This window comes from Myxocyprinus asiaticus, chromosome 9 (assembly GCF_019703515.2).
Source record: "Myxocyprinus asiaticus isolate MX2 ecotype Aquarium Trade chromosome 9, UBuf_Myxa_2, whole genome shotgun sequence".
In the NCBI taxonomy this organism is placed as follows: Eukaryota; Metazoa; Chordata; class Actinopteri; order Cypriniformes; family Catostomidae; genus Myxocyprinus; species Myxocyprinus asiaticus.
The window spans coordinates 23321813-23344080 of record NC_059352.1 but is presented as its reverse complement, the minus strand read 5'-3'; the positions used below and the strand labels follow the sequence as shown (position 1 = coordinate 23344080).

At 37.1% G+C, this 22268-nt stretch overlaps 1 protein-coding gene across 1 annotated transcript in view; it reads right to left on the bottom strand.

The window, feature by feature from the left end:
- LOC127445870 (zinc finger CCCH domain-containing protein 3-like) overlaps window positions 1-22268 on the bottom strand; it is a 181927-nt gene that overhangs the window by 32738 nt on the left and 126921 nt on the right. The window contains exons 5-8 of the mRNA XM_051706308.1: window positions 6338-6483; window positions 5231-5303; window positions 2441-2599; window positions 2173-2242 (exon numbers count right to left, since the gene is read on the bottom strand). Coding sequence (XP_051562268.1) covers window positions 2173-2242; window positions 2441-2599; window positions 5231-5303; window positions 6338-6483 — 448 coding nt within the window. The remainder of the gene's footprint in view (window positions 1-2172; window positions 2243-2440; window positions 2600-5230; window positions 5304-6337; window positions 6484-22268) is intronic.

Here is a 22268-nt window from a genome sequence, read left to right as displayed (position 1 = left end):
TGGCAAAATAACTTTTGCTTTTGTATGACACTGTATCCACACCAATAAGGCATCAGTATAAAGTCCAAGGCCACCGTTGTATAGGCAAGCAAAACAAAAAAAACATATTTAAAACACCCTATATAATTTCTCATTGATCTAAATCTATATTGGTCAGCTCAAGCAGAGAGATGTAATGGTTTTTAACCATACAAACCATTAGTCTTGGAATAAAGTATTGGATTGATAAGGCAATACAATGCACGTTTATTTCTATAGCACATTTAAAACTACATGCAATGACCATATTAAATTAGCAAGAAGCATCCGCAGCATACATTCAATGAGACTGATTAACACCGAAGAGCCACAGCCATGAAAGATATGACCATGCACATGTGCTGTCTGAGAGGGGTAATTAAGTAAGGATATCATTATGTTCACTTTTGGAGAATCTAGACTAGTATATGATCACATGTTGGCTTAATACTGATCCCATCTCCACCTGTCTCCATGACGGCAATGGTTTCCCATGCCTGGGCAAGATTTCAAAGTATGTAACTTTGGAATCTACTGGGAATGTCTCACAGATATTGAGACTATAACACACCATATCATAACCTGAGAGAGGGACCAGCCATGCCATCTTTAATTATCACCCCACAGGCTAGCAAGCACTGACAATAACCTAATACCACCACATATAGCCAATCATGAATGATGTTAAGATTCTTATGCCTTTGATAATAAATCTAAATATGAATGATCAGTCAGGTTCAGTTAGCATTAGGGTTGTAACGATCCATCACTCTGGATCGAAGCATCGATCAAATCACCAACGATAAAATGTCACTGATTCAACGCATAAACATCAATTTATATATATTTTTAAAATGCACCTTTATTTTGAAATTCTCTTGCCAGCCACGTCCGTACACCTTATCATATTCATCTTGCTTTAAATATGCTTCTCATGTGACCGCACAGATGTGCACGGAGTGATTGAAGCCTGAAGTTGCGCTGTGCTCTATCCATGCTCACCCATCAACAGGGCTGTGAGCTCTGGTTACAGGATAGCTGAGCGGCTCAAATACGCGATTAAATCGGGCTTCCCTCAGTGTCGTACGGGATGCAACACATTTGAATTCTACATGAGAATGTTCTGTTTTAAAGGACTATTCAACCAATTCAAACAGCTAAACATCCCTGATATTCTGAACAACACTGACGCGGGAAAGAGAATACACTGGCCCTACCCCAACAACAATTCATATCATAGTAAACTGTAACAGAATTATTCAATCCAACTGTGGTAGTTGTAGCCAAGAAAAAAAAAAAACACGTATAGCACATACTCTCCTGTCGTGGGTATGCAAGTATTTTGGATTGAAAGACTTTCTCGATTGTTGTAGAGATGAAACTGTCATTGCAGTGTTTACCTCATTCCACAAGGCAATGAGCTGTCATCAAACGATTTATGATCACATGTATGTGACTTTATTTTTTGTATTATTTATTTTTCTGTATAATTTTTTTTCAACAACTTAAGTACCTTATTTTGTTGTGGATGACCCAATCTGGATACTGGATTTGCACTTTTCATAGAGCTCAATAAAATATTCAAATTACATTTTGGTTGCATTTGTGAGATAATAAATGTAATTGATTGTGTAAAATATAGCACATAATACCGCAATTCAAATCAAATCGAAATTGCGGCAGATATTGAGGCATTGCAAACATCGGATCGCTGGCTAAGATAATTAATATAAGATCGCATCGTGATGAAACTGGCAATTTACACCCGTAATTAGTATCAGAATGTAAAAAAAAAAACAAAAAAAAACATTACACTACAACTTGTAATTGCAAAGCCATAGATCAGTGATTCCCAACCAGGAATAGGCGTACCCCAGGGGCGTACTTGGAAAGGCTTTTATTTTGCTTCCTTAAACATATGAAACAGAAACTTTAAACTTGAATTATTATAATAATTAATAAAAAAGTCTTATTTTTTTCTCGTAGTGAATACACATTCAGTTCCTTTTCAAGGCAATCCAGTTTAATATGAGTTAAAAGGAACACGTTTCAGATGAAAAGGTACTTGAGCCTTACCGACTGGGTTGTGGGGGTGCACAAGACACAAACGGTTGTTAAACACTGCCTTAGATCAAGTAGTGATGGCTGACTTACCTTCTCTTTAACTACTTTATGAGAGAAAGAGCAGGTTCCATCTGTCTGTTTACATGTGCCTCGGAGAAACCTGCCAACCAATCAAGAGTTCAATGTTGGATACAACCAATCAAGGTTATCTATATGAAAAAGATCACCCTTAGAAATGCTTTGCAGATCTCTGCACATAACTTTCAAACACCAAATAAAAGTTTAATGTGAACCCATCTTATGATTCATTAGACATTTTGGATTTTGGATGATGTGAGTTTGCACAGATAAGCCATACCTGGTGCAGATGGCCACCTTATCAGGATCATGGATGTAGGGGCAGGCATCGCCATGGTTACACTTGCCGAACCGGTTATAGTACATGCAGTACTGCTTGGCCGTCTGTTTCTTCTGTCGGGCCTGTCGGATTATAGCTATACTCCTCTGTACAGCACGACTGATATGCACAAAGACAAATAAAAAAAGGTCCCACTTTATATAAGGGAGAGTTGGGGAACTCGAGTTTGGACTCAGACTCGAGCCTTTGGGACTCTGGATTTTTTGCAGAGTCCAGCCAAGTCATATGACATTTGTGATGCAATGAAAAAAATAAAAAAAACAAAACAGAAATTAATGAACGCATCTCTGTCTGCATGCAACTGTAATAGCCCCTGAAATCGTAGATGTCGCCAGAGTTGTTTCACTGTGTTTAAGCAAACACACGCGCACACACACACACACACATACGCACGTGCACAGGCACACTCATCAGTCTACCAATACGCTTGAATGTTACTACAGAGACTACTGTATAACACTGACTACCGAGGCAGCTGGCATGACGAAATCATAAAGACGGGTATGTATCCAGTGTAATAGAAACTAAACAAGGCAGCTTCACACAACACGGGACCTGACAACTGGTAAAATTGCATGTGGCATTTGTGCAGCCAAGACGGTGCTCGGATTGCTGTTTCATCATGGTTAAAAACTTAAAATCAAGAACTTCATGAGTCAAGTCACCCACATCATGTCTCTCTCAGTTTACTAAAAACAGCATATCGAAATAGAAATACATAAAAATAGTATTAATATTGGATATTAAGTTTTTTTAGGTGTAATGCATCTACACATGTAGGCTTCTGTAGTCTCTTGTGGTCCACGCAGTTTTGTCAGCTTGAACTGGTCCATAATAGCTTGATGAATTAACTGTGTAATGTTTTAAATATTCGAAGGAATAAAGTATTATTGCTAAAGCAGACAGCAACTCTAAACAGATAAACAGCACATATTTATTATTGATTGACTATTTTCAAAACATTGACGAGCTGCTTAAAATACATTCTTTAACAGCATTTGTCCATCATTCACAAAATTCAACCATGCACAATAAAATATTAGGATATTTTGGGCAGTGAAATGTTTTGTTTATAATTTAATTATTGGCTATAAAATAAATGTATTACTTGATGACAGAGTTTGTATATGAAGCTAAAATACGAGGTGAATTTAGTTGGTTATGACGTTTTTATTTTAAATTTTTCTTAAATTTTTATTGTAAACCACTGGGCATCTTTTTTTAGCCTATACATCTGACACTTCTCAGATGGACAATTCTGTTAAATTTATGACTCAAAATTATTATTCTCTGTTTTGTGGTTAAAGAAGAGCTCAATTAAATTTTCTTTGCTTGGTATTTAAAGATTTCAGACTGATTGCAGACCAACGCGGCTTCCGCTCAAGCAAATTTTAATTATTTTAAATTTTTTTATCTTCTGCAGCAGCTGCTGCGAGACGCACACGGATGCATCGGGGATGTAGGTACACGAGCAGCACGCAGAACTGCCCTGCATTGTGCGGTTTCCTGCAAATTAACTAGATCACGTCTTTGACAACGTGGCCCTAATATTATCAGTGGGCTTTTCAAGTGTTTTTGATGTAGCACTTGCAGTAAAATCGTGAGATGTAACTTCTCAGCGAGTGCTAATTACTATTGTGTTGACTCATTTGTACAGTATGTATTTTCCCAAATCAGTCGGCAGATAGAGAAAAGATTCAGAAAGAAATCTCAGTATAGACTATTATTTCTTTGAATTGACAAATTGAAAATGAAACTATAAAAACTAAATTAAAATTAAAAACATAATAACTCTAGTTATAATGACTAATGCAGCATTCACTTTCTTTAGTCTATGTTTGAGTGGAGGGGAAAAGCAACAAATAATTGAAATGTCAACAGAACGCAATAAGAATTGTGTTGAAGGACAGTTTTGTCTTCATACACCTAAAGCAAATGCTTTCTTTCTGAAATCACTTTGAAGTTTGTTCAGCAGGAAACTAATCATAAACTATATATATGAAAGGCAACAGAGGTGTTTTTGTTACATTTATATTGACAAACTGTTTTTCTTAGCTGTGAAGTTTAAAATAAGCTTAAAATATTAATGTTGAGTTTACGGTTACAAATTTAATTCAGATTCATGAACAGATTCACTCAGACTCGGACTCGACTCGGACTCTGCCTGTTATGGACTCGGTCTTGAGTCCAACTCGCCGCCTTCTGGACTTGGACTCAACTCGGACTCGACTGTTTAAAGACTTGGACTTGACTCTGACTCGACTAAGGTGGACTCAAGCCCAACACTAATATAATGTGTCTTTAACTACTATGTACTAACATAAAAATACATACCATACAATGTACTTAGTGTGTTACTACATGTTGTTTTTCAAAATTCTCACAAAATTCACATTTTCTGCTACTGAGGTTGAGGTACGGGTAGGCTTAGGGGTAGGGTTAGGGTTTAAATTGGGGTTAGAGTTTATGGTAAGGGTTGGGGTAGGGTTAGGGGTATGTATGTAATAAGAACATTGTATCAAATGCTTAAGTTCATAATAGTTAAAGACACCTAATATAAAGTGGGTCCAAAGATAGAAAACAAGAATAAATTGTTGTCAAGGCTGGATATAAGATAGAAACTCGTACTAACATGGAAGAGATAGCTTTTATTGCTTGTTGAGTTACGCCAGGTAAGGAAAAGTGTAGTAATGCTGTGGCATTACCATTGAATTCCAAAACAATACTAACCTGGCTACGTAACGTGTGGCAGACGTTTTTCCCAGACTACTAGTAGAGGAAACATCCGGACTATACCATTCTCCTGTAGTATAGAGAGAGACAAAAACTTGTGGGTAAGACACATTATACACCATTATAAGGAAGCATTAAAAACTTTTGATTTACACAATATGAAGAGCTACAAACAATGAACAAAATCATTACACTTGAAGTTCAAAGTGTAAACCACTATATTATGTTTTTATGAATCCTTTCTTTAACTTAGATGTAGGTAGATGCTTGTTTTTACCACTTGCCTCATTCAAACTTGTGTAAAAGTATATCTATTCATAACAAGCTATCTTAATAGCATGTATAGTAATTGCAGGTCATCACATTCAGTGGTAGTGTCTCAGGCCAGTAAGTAGAACTATGACAAGATATCATGATATTTATTTATACTGTATGTCAAGGTCCATCACCCATGGGCAAATGGTAACATGAGACAGAAGTAGGTCCAGACACTCTGTACTTTATGTAAAGTATAGCACTGAGTGACAGAGCGATGAGGGCAGAGGAGGAATTTAAGATCTGGGTGCATGTGAGAAATGGCTGGCTGGATATGTGGGATGTTATTGTGAAGTCAGTATGAACAAGTGAGTGAGAAATTGACTGTGTGTGTGTTAGCTGTACCAGACCTGTGTGTGGTGAGACTACAGTTTGTTGGCGAGATCATAAATAGACAGTGTGTGTTTGTGTTGAACTCTCATAACAGGGCAGGAGCTGATCTTTAATTTCAGTTCTGACTGGGGCTTTAGACTTTAATCTAGGGCATTCACCATCTCTCTCTTTCTGTGTTTGTCTCTCTCTCAACCAGTGGCCAGTGACAGATGATATCTTTATTATTTCAGAAGGCGACCCATAGCCACCTATCTCTCTGGATGGGTTGATAATCTTCACTGTGTACTCTTATACAACCAATATATACTGACCCTCAAAAACAATACACCTTAATACCTGCTATACAATTAAAACAGTGGCACATTTTCATGTAAAAATATTAAATACATTTACATATGAATGGAGCATTTATGTAATTTATCTCTGAACAGGTAGTAATCTCTGCAAGTTAGTTACCTGATCTACTATTAGGTGAGCAGGTGGTATGAGTGCGAGAGAGCTTATTGGCTGAGACTCTGTATAGCGCTCCGCCTATCCACCTCATGCTCCGCCCCCTCCAGTGCCTTTCTGAGTTCGTCCTTAGGCGATTCTGTAGGAGGATTCTGAATAAAAAACAAATAAAAAGACAAAGACAAATGAGGAAAAGGAAGATAACACCTTAAACACCAAATGTAAAATTTATTCAATCCATCTGACATGTTTTGTTCTACAGGGCTGCTGCAGAGTTTTTAAAATCAAATTTAAGACTTTTTAAGACCTTTTTCAAGACCTGAACAAATAAAATTACTACCGTATCCCCATACCAAAACAAACCCACACAATCTCAAAATAAATCATGTATCACAAACTCTTACTTAAACAGGCAGGGGCACACATTCAACATGGCCTTAACATTGTCAGTAAAACAGTGTAGGCTATATGCAAGTTTAAAATACTCAAGACATGTTTTCCACATTAAAATTGGTTTATGTACCATTATATAAAAAATACAAATTAGAGGTCGACCGATGTTGGATAGTGCTGATTCGATGTGTTTAAAGCTAGTTAGTCTGCCAATCGTTTTTTAAATTGGTAGCCTATATTACATGTTCTTAGTATTTCCTTTCTGTTATGGGGAGGGCCAGACAAAGGCTACAAGAGTCCAAGTTTGGTGGAGTCATGTTACACCATGCGAGGTTCAGACGTGTGAACGGTGAGCTCTGCGCACTTTGCTAGTTTTAACACTATTAATGACATAAACCAGTGAGATCTGATACACTCTGTTCCATAACTGTTCTAGCAGGACAATATGTCAAAGAATTCAAAATCGTCGGGCTCTGGAGACATTAAAAGACACTTATGTGCTCAAGCTGACACCCCTGAGCAGGCCCCCAGCCCAGGAGTTGATTTGGTCAGAGAAACGAGGGAAATTCGGCGAGAAATGTTGAACATGTTGGCAATGCTGATGAAGGTCGTTGCTGATTTGGAGAATCTTGCTGTAATACATCGACTGATCACTGCCATGGAGACGAAATTCACTGAGGTGGTTACAAGAGTGGGGGATGTCGAGAAACAGATCGATTATCAGGAGCCATCAGAGAGGGAATTATCTGCTAATCCACTAGCGATCAAGGTGGATTTGGAGCGTGTCTGGGAGAAGCTGGAGGACATGGAGAACCACAGCCGGTGGAATAACGCCCGAATCATCTGAATTCCTGAGGCCGAAGAGGGTTAGGATATGGTGAAATTCCTGGACGGGCTCTTTCCATATCTGCTTGACATAACAGGCCATAAACTGGAAATCGAGCAAGCTCACAGGGTTCTGGCTCGGCGATCCGCTGAGGGAGACAGGCCCCAATCAATTCTGGCCAAATTTCTGAGATCATCCAATAAAGATCTTATGTTATGCGAGGCGAGGTGTAAAGGAAGGCTTTTTTGGAAGAACCACAGCATTTTCTTGTTCCTAGACTTTGCAAATTCGACAAGAGAGAAACATGATCGATTCAAGGAATGAAAGAAACTCTTACATCACTCTTACACAACTCTTAGGTCACTTCTGCACTGATGTTCCCGGCCAAATTGAGAATAGATGCCAAGGATGGCCATAAAAAATTCACATGTCCCCAGCAAGCGATGTCCTTCATAAAGTCAATGGAGTGAGTAAGTTATTTTGTGGTACTCACGTTGCAGCTGAGTGGACTGACTCGCTGAACAGTCACTGTTCGAGGAAACTGAGCATCTTTTTTGTTTCTTTTTGTGCTGGTTCTGCCTAGCGGAATTTGTTGCCGTTTGTTTTGTGGAGTAACACTTCTTCGGGACAGTTCTGTGGATGGATCTGCACGTTCTTTGTGCTTATGCCTCCTATTGGCTGGAGTTTGTTTTGTGGAGTATTTCTTGCAAGACATTGGAGTGATTAGGTAATTTGTTGCACTCATGTAGCAGCCAAATGGGCCGGCTCACTGAACATTCGTTTGACTGTCCGAGGAAACTGAGCACCTTTTTTTTTTTTTTTTTTTTTTGTGCTGGTTATGCCTAGCGGCTGGAGTTTGTTTTGTGAAGTAACACACCTTCGGGACAGTTATGTGGATGAAGCTACATGTTCTTTGTTTTTATTCCGCCTACTGGCTGGAGTTTGTTTTATAGATTATCTTTTGCTGTGTAATTCTGTCTCACAAAATGTATATAGAAACATCGGACTTGAGCAATCCGAAGGCAAATTTGTTGCAGGGGCTCTCGTAGGCATACATGGACAGTTTGAGTTTAGAGGGATGGACGCCAGTTGGCACTGTCGTGCGTGGGGTTAATGCGCACATTTTCTTTTTTCTGTTTGTTTGATTCTGGGGGAAGTTCGGGGTTTGATTGTTTCTCTAATGTTGGAATGTGGTCTTTATAATTTTGTTTTTGACAAACAATAAATTTTTTCTAATATGTCAAAATGTCAAATGATAATATGAGAGGTTTGTCTCTCTCCATGTGGAATGTGAATGGGTTGGGGCACCACATAAAAAGAAGGAAGGTTATTTCTCTTCTAAAGCATAAGAAATATGATATAGTGTTAATGCATATTTCCCCTCAGGAAGCTGAAAAATTTGGGAAGATATGGGGTGGACATGTTTTCTTTAGTGCTGGCACAAGTAAGATCAGGGGAGTCATTACACTGATAAGTAAGCATCTACAATTCAAATGTCTCAAATAGATTAAAGATAAATTAGGAAGAGTCATTATTGTTTTAGCAGAAATTCAGGGACAAATTCTTATTTTGGCTAATATTTACGCACCTAATGTTGATGATCAGGGCTTTTTTATAGATCTTGAAGGGATGTTGCAAGCCGCTGCATGATATAATATTGGGAGGAGACTTTAATCTTTAATTAAAAGTGTGCAAGCCCCCTAGAGCAACACTAACGCTTCACAGGATGTGTAAAAATCTTGGTCTTACAGATATTTGGAGACTTTTGAACCCATCCGGTAGGGACTATTCATTTTTTTCATCAGTCCATAAGATTTATTCTAGAATATGTATATATATATATATATATATATATATATATATATATATATATATATATAGTGTGTATATATATATATATATATATATATATATATATATATGTGTGTATATATATATATATATATATATATATATATATATATATATATATATATATATATATATATCTAAGTCCCTCATTTCATCTGTTGTTGATTGCTCAATTGGAAACATTTTAGTCTCGCAGATCACGCCCTGGTGAGTTTAGAGGTGTTGCCACATATGGAGAAAAGGAAATCATATAGTTGGCGCTTTAATGTATCCCTTTTGCAAAATCCTGAATTCCAACAAATGTTAAAGGCTGAAATCAAGGTTTATATGGAGACCAACTGGTCCTCAGTATCCTCTGTGGGCGTGACATGGGAGGCAATTAAGGCGGTTCTTAGGGGCCCGATCATACAGTCTGCCTCATTCAAGAACACAAGAACACGTGGAGTTGGAAGGCAATATTAAAAATGCTGAGGCAGAGCTGAAGCGCCGAATGTCATCTGATGGCCTCAGAGAATTGACCCGATTGAAATATAGATATAATACTTTTTTGTCGCGGAAGGTGGAGTTTTGGCTATTCAGGGCAAGACAGTCATACTTTGAGTCGGTGGACAAGGCAGGAAACCTTCTGGCTAGATATATAAAACAGAAAGAGTCTTTTTCTACCATTCCTTAAGATGTTAATAATGCTTTTAAAGAATTCTATCTTGATCTCTATAGTTCCATGACTTCATCTACTGATGAGGATATTAGAAACTTTGTGGAACCATTAGAACTTCCTAAACTGACAGCTGAGCAAAAATATTCTCTTTATTCTAAGATAACCTTGGAGGAGCTTGGTGAGGTAATTAAGGCCTTGCCCACAGGCAAGTCTCCGGGACCATATGGCTTTGCCGCTGAGTTTTTTAGATCTTATGCTACAGAATTGGCTCCACTTTTGCTAGAAGGAATCATTAAAGAATGGAAAGCTTCCGCCAACCATGACACAAGCCCAGATCAGCCTGATTCTTAAAAAGGACAAAGATCCAAGCGAGTGTAAGAGTTACCATCCAGTCTCCTTGATCCAACTAGACGTTAAAATATTGTCAAAAATTTTGGCTAACCGATTAAGTTATGACATCTCTTATACATATAGATCAGGTGGTGTTTATTCAGGGCTGTAGCTCTTCAGATAACATTAGGCATTTCATCAATATCATGTGGTCAGTGGCGAATGATCAGACTCCGGTCGCTGCCATCTTACTTGATGCCGAAATGTGTTTGATATGGTAGAATGGGATTATCTTTTAAAGATTTTGGAAATGTACGGGTTCGAAAATACTTTTATTGGTTGGATTAAGTTACTTTATAGACACCCGGTAGCGGCGGTACAAACGAATGGATTAATTTCAGATTGTTTTACTCTGGATAGGGGCATCCGGCAGGGTTGCCCTCTTTCCCCATTATTGTTTTGTCTTGCCCTGGAACCATTAGCAGCTGCAATAAGAAAGGAGGATGATTTTCCAGGGGTAGTTTCCAGCAGGAGGTGTGGCAAATAAGCTTTTGCTTTACGCATTTCATATTTTATTATTCGTCTCCGACCCTACTAGATATATGCCTTGCCTCCACAGAATTATTAATTCCTTTTCAAAGTTCTTGGGATACAGAGTTAATTGGTCTAAATCCAAAGCTTTGGCTTTGACAGCGTGCTGCCTGGTAACGGCTTTTCAGCCGGGCGCAAACAGGGTATTAAGTATTTGGGTATTTTATTCCCAGCAAATTTGTGTGATTTAGTTAGAGTTAACTTTGACCTTATAATAAAAAGGTTTTGAAGCGATGTGGGCAGGTGGGCTTCATTACATTTATCTATGATTGGGAAGGTTAATGTTATTAAAATGAATTCTGTTCCAAAATTCAACTACCTGCTACAGTCTCTCCATATAGATGTCCCCCTCTCTTATTTCAAGCAATTTGATAGCATAGTGAATACATTCATTTGGAATGGTAAACGTCCCAGATTACATTTCAGTAAATTGCATAGGCAGATTGACAAAGGTGGGCTAGGCCTACCCAAGATTTTGTTTTATTATTATGCATTCGGTCTCAGACATTTGGCTCATTGGTCGCTTCCACCTGAGAGAGCCCCTCCCTGGTTTTGTATTGAACAGGAAGTTCTTGCCCTTACAAAAAATTGTTTGCACTTTGGCTTAAGAATTCAGCTTGATTTATCTGTACAAAAGTAAGTGATTACTATAAAATAATCCTAAAAAATGCAGAATATGTGAAACTCATAAAAGCAAATTGTCTGTTAAAATTGTCCATTGTTTTCCAAAGAGCATTTTAATGATTCAGAATTAATATCTTTGTTTTTGTCTGACTTGTGAAAATAAAAAGTAAAAAGAAAAAATTTAATATTTTAAATTTAAATTTATAGAATGAATTTTAAAACTCACAGACACTATTAGGCAAGCTGCCAGTTGGGGTATCAGATGTTTCTTAGACATTAGTTGCAAATTCAAATAGATTTAAAAAAAAAAAAAAATGATGGCATTTTAGAGGTTAGACTCTGTTGGTTATTCTTGAGATAAGTTGAATACAATTTGAAATGATTAAGAAATGTTTTTTTTTTTTTTTTTAAAGAAATTTGTTCAAGAATGTTTAATGTTTTTTTTTCTCCACAATTTGGAATGCCCAATTCCCAATGCGCTCTTTTTTGTAAGTTAAGTTACACCCCGTTATCTCACATTTGCACTCGGTATGGACAAAAGTGTCCAGAGTGTTTAATTCGGACATTTATTTAAATGTTGCCTCAAGCATATGGCTGAACCCAAAATTATGTATTAATAAGTCCCCTTTCTGCTGGTCAGAGTGGATTGTGAGGGAGGTTAATACACTCAGAGACCTATATGAGAGTGAAGTGTTGAGATCCTTGGTTCAAATTTGGTTCAACATTTTGGGATTCCCAGATCTCAGTTCTTTAGATATTTACAGCTGCGCCACCTGCTCTGTACTATTTTTGGGAGTAGCATACACCTCCCTAAAGCAGCAGATACTCTGGGAGTGGTAATTACTGCTTTTGGAAAAGGTCATGAGGCATCAGTGTATTACTCCCTGCTAATTCAGTGTCTGGGGGACAAAGCTTTAATTTCTATCAAGAGATTATGGGAAAAAGATTTAAACTTGGTACTGGAGTAGGGAGTGTGGGCTAGGATTCTAAAAAAATGGCAAGTCTGCATCTAGAGATGCAAGGGTGCACCTTATGCAATTCAAGATTTTACATTGATTGATGGAGACACAACCCACGTTTTTTGATGGTGTGTTAAGATCCAAGAATTTTGGTTGAAAGTTCAGAGTTTTATGTGTGACGTATTGGGCACTCAAATGTAATTTTGCCCTAGACTCTGTATTTTAGGTGATAGGGCGGTCATCAATATAGGAAATAAACACATTAAAAATTGGGTCCTTACCAGTGTTATGATCACCAGACAAATTGTTTTAAGGGGATGGAAGTCGGTTGGAGCACCCCCATTTTAGGAGTGATGCAGCTTTCAAGGAAGTGTCATCTAGAAGACTGGGAACTTGGATTCGTTTGTTGGGAAATGGGGCAACTATTTGGCGTTCTTGGAGGGCTCTCGGGGAGGGGCAGTGGAGAGAGAGGTATAGTTATAAATGTGTGTGATTATATATATATATATATATAGTTATAAATGTCTGTGATTATATATATATATATATATATATACACACACACACACACACACACACACACACTATCGATCAAAAGTTTTGAAACACTTGACTGAAATGTTTCTCGTGATCTTAAAAATCTTTTGATCTGAAGGCGTATGCTTAAATGTTTGAAATTAGTTTTGTAGACAAAAATATAATTGTGCCAACATATTAATGTAATTATAAAACTAATATGTAATAACAATAAAAAAAAGGTTTGAAATTGATGATTTTGACCAAATAATAAAGAAAAGCAGCCAATAAGTGCCCAACATATAGATGGGAACTCCTTCAATACTGTTTAAAAAGCATCCCAGGGTGATACCTCAAGAAGTTGGTTGAGAAAATGTCAAGAGTACATGTCTGCAAATTCTAGGCAAAGGGTGACTACTCTGAAGATGCTAAAATATAACACAGTTTTGATTTATTTTGGATTTTGTTCAGTCACAACATACTTCCCATAGTTCCAATGACTTTACTATTATTCTAAAATGTGATAAAAAATTATAATAAAGAATGAGTGTTTCAAAACTTTTGACCGGTAGTGTGTATATATATATATATATATATATATATATATATATATATATATATATATATATATATATATATATATATATATATATATATATATATTTTTTATTTTTTTTTTTTTTCTGTGTGTGTGTGTGTGTGTGTGTATACTCATGTGTGACCACAGGAATGTTTGTTGAGGGTCAGTCTCTATAAAAGTTTTTTTTTTTTAAATCCTAATCCAGTAATGACGACTGTGATTGTAGCATCCTAGCCAGCGCTGAAAAAAGTATCATGTGACAGCGCCGTCTACGTGCTGTTTTGGTAGTGGTCAGGACCTCTAGTCAATCATTTGCACCTGATTAATGATACTGATAATCTTTAATAAAAACGGACCTTTCCGCCATCATTTACTAACCCTCATCGTTCAAAAACAATATGACTTTTTTCATCCGTGAAACACAAGATTGAGGGACAAGAGGATCATTTTTGTGGCTGTCCAAGCTCTGAAAGCACACATAAAATTGCCATTAAAGTCGTCCATAACACTCGTGCCTTAGATTTCAATTCTTCTGAAGCCATATAATAGTGTTGTGTGGGCAACAGACTGAAATTTAATTTACCTCGTCACTCATTTGAAACTGCCGCGCACGCAAGAATGACCTGGTTTACATGAGTGCACCTGACATCAACGCTTTCAGCTGTCAAGAGTGCTGTGGTGCCAGGCGAAAGTTTAAATACGGCAGGAGAAAAGGCAGAGGAAATTGCGCACATCGGTTCTAATGTGTATTTCCACTATTTTTGTTGAATGTGTGAAAGTGAACGAGATTTGAGGAAAGGTCAGTTTTCTGTGCCCCACTTGCAATACGCCCCACACTCTGAGAACCACAGAAATAAGGGAAATAAAATGTGCATTCATACAATAATCTACAACGCATTACAATATAAACAATTAAAAGTAAACATTGTCATATTTCATCAACACTACATCATCTTCAACAGTTGATCATTAGTGATCGCTTGTCATAAATTTCCGATATGGCTTCATTGTTGTGAGCTGCTCTGCACCAGCTGAAAACACTCACAAGCCCCCGCATACTTGGAGTAAATATAAGTGTCGTGTTTTCACTTTGAAGGATGCAGCACATGCATTTATTTAGTTAAGTCGTATTCTTTTGTCATTTTGTCATATCACGATTCCCATCTTTCCGCCCCCAAATTTAAGACCTCTTTAATTAAAAATTAAGACTTTTGTTGTATCATTTAAGATATGTAAGACTTCTTATGACCTTAAATTTCAGAAAACTGATTTAAAGACATTTAAGGACTTAAGGATTTGCGGAAACCCAGTTCTAGTAAATTAAAGGGATCAAACAAACTTTCTTTTAATCATATTTTTTTTTTTTTTTCTCTCTGTGCAACACTCAAGGCCCTGCTATACTTCCGGAGAAGTTATTCTTCATTCTTCGTTCGGGGGTAAAAAGAAGTTCTAAACAGCCAAGCAATGGTATACTGTTTGTGAACATTCGGACACCCGCCACACCACTGTGGGAGGCGTTTAGAAGTATATTTAAATATGAGGATGCAACATGTAAAAAACATAACTAATGTGACATTAAAATGTGTTATCAATGACTTAATGCCTCATTTTATGAGTAGAATTCACATGAGGTCAGTAAAAGTCTTTTTAACCACTCGATGATGATTTAAAGTAATATATATACAGTACAAAATATTTAATTTGTCTTGTTTAGATTCATGGTGCTAATGCGCTAACACGCTATACGCAGCCATAATATGCGCCGATAACACTCTGTAATTGTATTGTGTGATGACACTGATACAAGTGCAAAGATAAGTTTATAATAGAGTGTTGATATTCAGAATCCAGACAAAAGAATCGTGATAGAGATATATCTTACTTTGGGCAGATGTGTGAATGAATTTCGCTACAGATGGCACATGAGTGAATGGGCACTTGAGAGTATTTGTTTATTGTTATTTGTTTATTGTTTAGTAGTTTTAACTCAACTGTATAAGGTAAGTCAAACTCAATTTAATAATGTTTAATTTAATTAATTTTCTTATGTTTGTCCGACTTAATTTATTTTATTAATCATTAGTATATGCCAGTTGAGCATGTGTAAGGACAGTAAAACTGTTGCACTGTCAATTTGATAGCAATTGCTTATGGAGCCAAGCAGCGCTCAAATCAAACATCACTGAAACATGCAAGTCCATCCTCAACCTAAGCACAAGTGCCAGTCTCCACCACAATGGTAACCCCCAAACTCCTGCCTAACAGACACACTTTTAAATACAACAGAACATTAAACATTAACAAATCTCCTATTTTCATTTTTTTTTTTTTTTCAAAAATGCATAACACTTAACTTCAACATTTGGTCACCCAATCCAGTCCCATGCAAAGCATGCTGGGAAATTTAAATCCCCTGCACAGTTTCATCAATGCTACAAAAAGCATTTATGTAGTCCCAACTCAAATGGATTAAGTGATCTTACATTTTTACAAATTCAAGTGGATAGTACACAATGAAATCAAGCTACGAACAAATTGTTCTAGAATTGTGTTGCTTTAGTAGATTTTAATTAAGTAAACTGAACAACCTGCAAAAATCCTTTTTTATGCAAGTAGTGTATGCAAATATGAGTGCTTTGCCAATGGTCTGGTTGAATGTGCTTATAACATGCGTTCTTGAGTTACTGTGGCGGAAACAAACCGTAAAACTCAAGGGGGCGATAGAGTTAAGTTCAAAATGCTGTACCATTAAACTGAATGTGTTATTATTCAGGTAAATTGCTAAAAAATACTGACTTTACCTTACTTGCTCAGCATTTTTCTCTTCAAACTGTTGTTCCACCATGACAGTAGTTGGTTTGAAAGAGAACTCACAGTAGGAGCAGACAGTTCACACTAATGTCCCCTAAGTTCACAATAAAGAATGCAACAACGCACAAAATGTACCATTTTTTGTGCCCTCGTTCACGTGGTTGTGAAGAGTATGTTTTGGCCTTTACAAAGCCTGCATTACATTGTAATAGGTTTACAAAACAATTCACGGTGAAATGGGCCACACAAATGGTTAAGGTCTGAAATGATCAGGATCTTGTTAAAAATGAATGGCTCATTTCTAATGCTGGGATCTAGATATGCAGAGCAGCAGGTGCTACACAGCCAGGAACAGAATATTATTATCTATCCTATGTCCTCCTTATTAGCTCAGTTTGACTAGGTGGGTAAAGTGTCTGATCACCCAGTAGGTGTCAATAAGTGTCTTGTGTCAAGTGACATTTAAATGTGGGCTGTCATATATAACTGTTTGGGTTTCTGATGGGCAGTCATACATAAATATTTATTTCTCATGATATGACTACTTTAAGAAACTTTATTTTGTGCATATCACGTCACACATTTCTGAATTCCTCTTTCTCTACTTCAGCTTCATCTGTCTTTTACTATCCCACCTTTAACACTCTTTTCAAATCTCATCCTCACCTTCCCCAAACACACCCACACTATCATGCTCACTCTATCTCTCTCTCTTTCTCCTGGCTCCCGTGTCACAGCACTCTGGTAAATTGCTCTTCTAATGGAGGGGACGGCCATGTGGAAATGGAGAGAATTGAAAAGAGGAGGAAATCATTGAGATAATTGCCAGGGCATGAGGCCAGAGCAGTGAGACTGCCCTCCAAACATACTCCTTGATGCTTCCTGTCTCTTGTTCAAGTGTGCACGTGCACGCACGCGCGCGCGCGCACGCATACACACCCCTCACATTCCCTTTTATTATGTAAAATGAACAGAGATGCATTTCATGATTTACTGTAAAATGTTCCAAAGATCATCTTGTGTGCTTCAATGGAAGAAAATCTGCAGTTAAGAAAGACACTTATTAACAATATACTTAAAATTATAGTTAAGGGCTTTCTTGAAACTGGACTCTGAACTTTTATACAAAGAAGTTAACATGGTCAAAGTCACAAATTTGCTTTATTTGGACCTTGACAAAGAAATAGTGCAGAATATTAAATATTTTTTATTCAGTTTACATCATAACATTTATTTGATTTAAATTTATCTTGGCTTTGTTTGTTTACAGGTTTAAATACAATTTTGTATCCCAGATTTTTTTAATTTGGTCAATGTGGACTTTTGGAGTCCTCTGTATTTTTGAGACTGATTGTGGAAGAGGTTGTGTGTGAAGTAGCTACTCTGTATTAGGAGACATGAACTATACTACCAAACGTTTCGAGAGCCCATCTAAAGCCCAACAGCAAATCACTTCCAAAATCAATCTACACCCAATACAAGAGCTTCAATTACACAACCTATTGCCTCAGCCAATATGTCCAACCCCAGCCCACACATACAGCACAGCATCAACATTGAGCCCGAGCACTCCTACACACACACACACACACACGCAATCAAAAGACACCACAAACTGTCCTGTATAATTACTATAATAACATTGCAATATTGTTAACAAGACTTTAAAACGTTCTGAAGAAAATGTGAGTGTTGATTCTTGTTGCAAATGTCGCTCCCACAATGCTAGGGCATTGCAGTGTGGTTGCTAAAGTTTGTTAGTCGTTTTAACGGATTGCTTTGCATTTAGCTAGGGTGTTCTGGGCAGTTGTTAAGGCTTTGCTAGGTGGTTGCTTACTGGCCCAAGTCAAAAGAGGCCACCCTCAAATCTCTATGATATACTGGTCCCTAGGGCTGGGTATTGATACAGATTTCCCGATTTGATTTGATTCCAATTCACAAGCTCTCGATTCGATTCCGATTTAGATTCAATATCGATTCATATGGGTATATTTCAGTTATAATGTCCCTTTTGCTTACATATGAAAGACATTCTCTCTCCAGCTAATGCTGTTAATAATACAGGGGAACTTCTAACTAGGTACATTAATACAAATATAAATGATACTGATTATATTTTATTTTTCATCATGTCACTTTTTGGCTTTCTAAAAATGAGCAAATTCATGTATTCAATCAATAAATATGACATTATATTGCATATATTATTTTTTTGTCATATGTTGTTTTTTGCATAATTGTTTAATTGCATAATTTGTACTATTTACAAGTATTTACATAGATTTGTTGAACACAAAACCAGCATTTCTGTAGAGTGTAGAGCATGTTAACAAGAGAGACACGAATGGCTTTATCTCATTTGTGCCATCATAATTAGAATTAAATGTTTATTTTTTGTGTTTTTGATCAACAACTGACTGTAGAGAACAGAAAGGGTATTAAAAGAGACATTATTCAATGGCAAATGGGTCGCATGGATCTCGTCTTTGGACATAAATTACACGGAACAACTTTTACTCTCAACACGCAGTGAAAGGATCTCGCTGCTGAATACTCAACCACTACAGTACACAATTACTGGTGAGTTAAATGTAAACATTTACCAACCAGTTGACAATTATACATATTAGCCGCATAGCACAGAATTTGGTTGCAAATGCGAGTGATTTCCTTTAATTGTAGAAGAGGGTTGCGCATAGAGTATAAGATCGATCTTGGGATTTTTGTTCAAATGAAGATCACGATGCATCAGGAAAACTATAATTTACTCACCCCTACTGGTCCCTAGATATGACTTTGTTCCCTTCTTCAATGCTGTTCTTTAGCATATTTTTCTGCCCGTTTTATCATCTACCAGGTAAGAATCGTAATTGCTTAGAAAAGTAATAGCACACATCTCAACAAGCCACACGATTTGAGGCATCATTCATATCTGGGAAACAGATGATCTGGGACAACTCCAAAGTTTGCTTAAAGGAATGTTCCGGGTTTAGTAGTTAAGCTCAATCGACAACATTTGTAGCATAATGCTGATTACCACAAAATTTTTAGTGTAATAAAATCAGGGATTTATTGGCATTACAGCATTTACCGCCATTATGTTATTGTAACAGGGTAAAATGGAAAAGGAGGCGGCGAGAACCGGACGAAGCGTCAAAGTAATATTTAATTAAACAAAAACACACAAACATAAATACATACATGGCAGCTGCCTGTAGCTCTCTCTCTCCAGAACTGCCGCCACCGGCGGCCTTTATCCCTCTCGACGGCTTGATTAGCCTGATTAGCTCCCTCCTCCTTGCCACAGTTATCATAACAACAAAGTTGTACTGTTGGATATAACTTTACACAGAAAAGATTGGTAGGCAATTTAATCAGACTAAAATCCTGCTAACATGTATAATGTTTACATCTTGTGGCTATACTTTTGAATCAGTGTGCATTTTAATGTTTATGAACTGGCCCCATTCACTTCCATTATAATTGCCTTGCTGTAACCACGAGGGACAAGTCGAAATTATTTTTTTTTTTTTGTGGTATTCAACATAATGCCACAAATTCTGTCAATTGAGCTTAGCTTATATTGAGCCTGCAACATTCCCTTAAAGTTAGGGGTTTGTTCATCCTAAGTAAGATCAATAGTAATAGTGATGCTTGCCTTAGCTAGCATGCAAAATATTAAAAGATAAGGCACTATAATAGGCCAAGGCATGGAACGCACAACTAATTTAAAATCAGCATTTATCACATGCACAGACACAAGATCAAAGTGGCGAATGACCTGTGGTTCATCTACTTCCTTTTAGCTGTAAGAGCATATGCCGCACATACATCTTAACTCAGACAGGTCCACACCGGCTCAGTGACTGCAGCCATGGGAGCCATAATGAAGCTTAATGGGAGAACAGTTGCTGCCCTCACTGAGGTTGAGGCAGGACACCCATGAGCCATAATGGAGCCTAATGTAGCCATGACATGGACATCATGGAACATGCACAGCAGTTAACCCTAGTCATAGTGACTGTGTGAGCCTGTGTGACAAATGGACAAAATATATGAGGCCCAAACGTGAATGCAGATTACATGTAATAGCATGCAAATTTTCTTTCAGTGGGCTTTGCTTAAGATGAATACGATGGAAGAGAGAAAAGCTGGAAACACATTATGCCTTGTAACATCTTGGGTATCTTGTTTTAACACCGGGAAAGAGGGAAATAAAAGTAAAAAAAAAAAAAAAAAAGAAGGCGAGAGGAGAGCTCTATCATCCTTAGAGCTCTAAGCCAGTTGTCCTTGACCCTCAAACATCGATACCTTATCTTCAGCCAACCGACACTTTCTAAATCTGAGATCCCCACAATGTAGGTACAAAGCACCTTTAGTTGCTGCTCTGGTATCAGTTATGCTTGCGCTTCCTGATACTGCAGTATCTCAAGGTATGTTCTAATCAGGGCCGTAACCACAATTTACTTTGAGTCTGCCCCAGTAATCAGATATGGCCAAATGCACCGCTGTCTATTTGTCATTAAGTTATTGCAGGAATTAAAAAATGGTTTTAAAAAAAGTTTAATTTTTACCGCACTCAGTAGTCTTACAGCGCTCGTCAATGTCATATGAGATAGCCAATCAAATCGATGAAGGCAGAACTTAAGTTTAAGACATTAAGCGGGAAGCAGTTAAGGTTAAGAGTTTTTGTGTCATGTGAGATGTAAGTATCTAACTAAAATATTGCATGTTTATTGTACTAAACATGCAATATTTTACCACTTTAAATGTTGTACCGACTGACATTAATTTCTAAGGGTGCAAACTATTCACCATTTGGCAAAATTCGCCGTTTTGAATTTAAAATATGTCATGTACAGTATGTGATTTGTATGTCATTCATAACTGTGAATGTGAAAACATTAACGGAGCAGTTTTCAGCGAATCAGGCTCAAGACAAAGAGCGAATGTGTGTATATTGTAAAGGAATTGAATGAATGTGGTAATCTGGAAGGCTTTTGAAGTAGCTTTATTTAGAAAATTCTCTTGACATTGTCTAAGAAAATTATCTATAAAAAAAAAAGTAAAGCTTTTTAATCACACTCAGATTAGAACTAGAACATGGTAAGATCTGTGACTTATCACTTCTATTGTACTTTAAGGTTTTGGCAAAGACAGTGTCATATATTCTTAATGCAAATATTATTAGGTAATAATTTAAAATCAATTTAAGACTTTCTAAATAATGTATTTATGTCTTTAATTAATTCTTTTTTTTTTTTTTTTTTTTTTTTTTTTTTTACAGCATCTCCCAAGAGTCTACTTTTAAAAGAGACCATTTTATTTTCAGTATGTCTTGTCAGGTTTGTGCTCACAAAATGAGCCACCAGTTAAAGCTAGGGTGTGCAATCTTTTCCAGAATTTTTTTTTTTGTTATACTGGTTGAAAGTCTCTTCACATCCTGATAGCAATCAATAATTGAAGTGGTCTAAATGTAAAACAAATATATATATATATCTTCTGTGGAAGGGACAGGACTAAAAAATGATTGACCAATCATTGCATTCGGTCTGAATGTAATGATAGGATGTCCTTCCTGTCTGTCAATCTATATTTGCATACCGCCGCGCAACCGGTTCGTGCAGACAATCACACATCATCAGCGCGGGTTCCTTGACGCTGTGCAGAGCGAGCGCGAGAATGGAAGGCGAACCGCAGCTACCTTATGTTCCTCCTGAACCACCAGTAAAAGGAAACAAGAAAAGAAAGAACGTGTTAGAAACTTCTACAATGAAAAAACGTCTGGATCAAGAGCG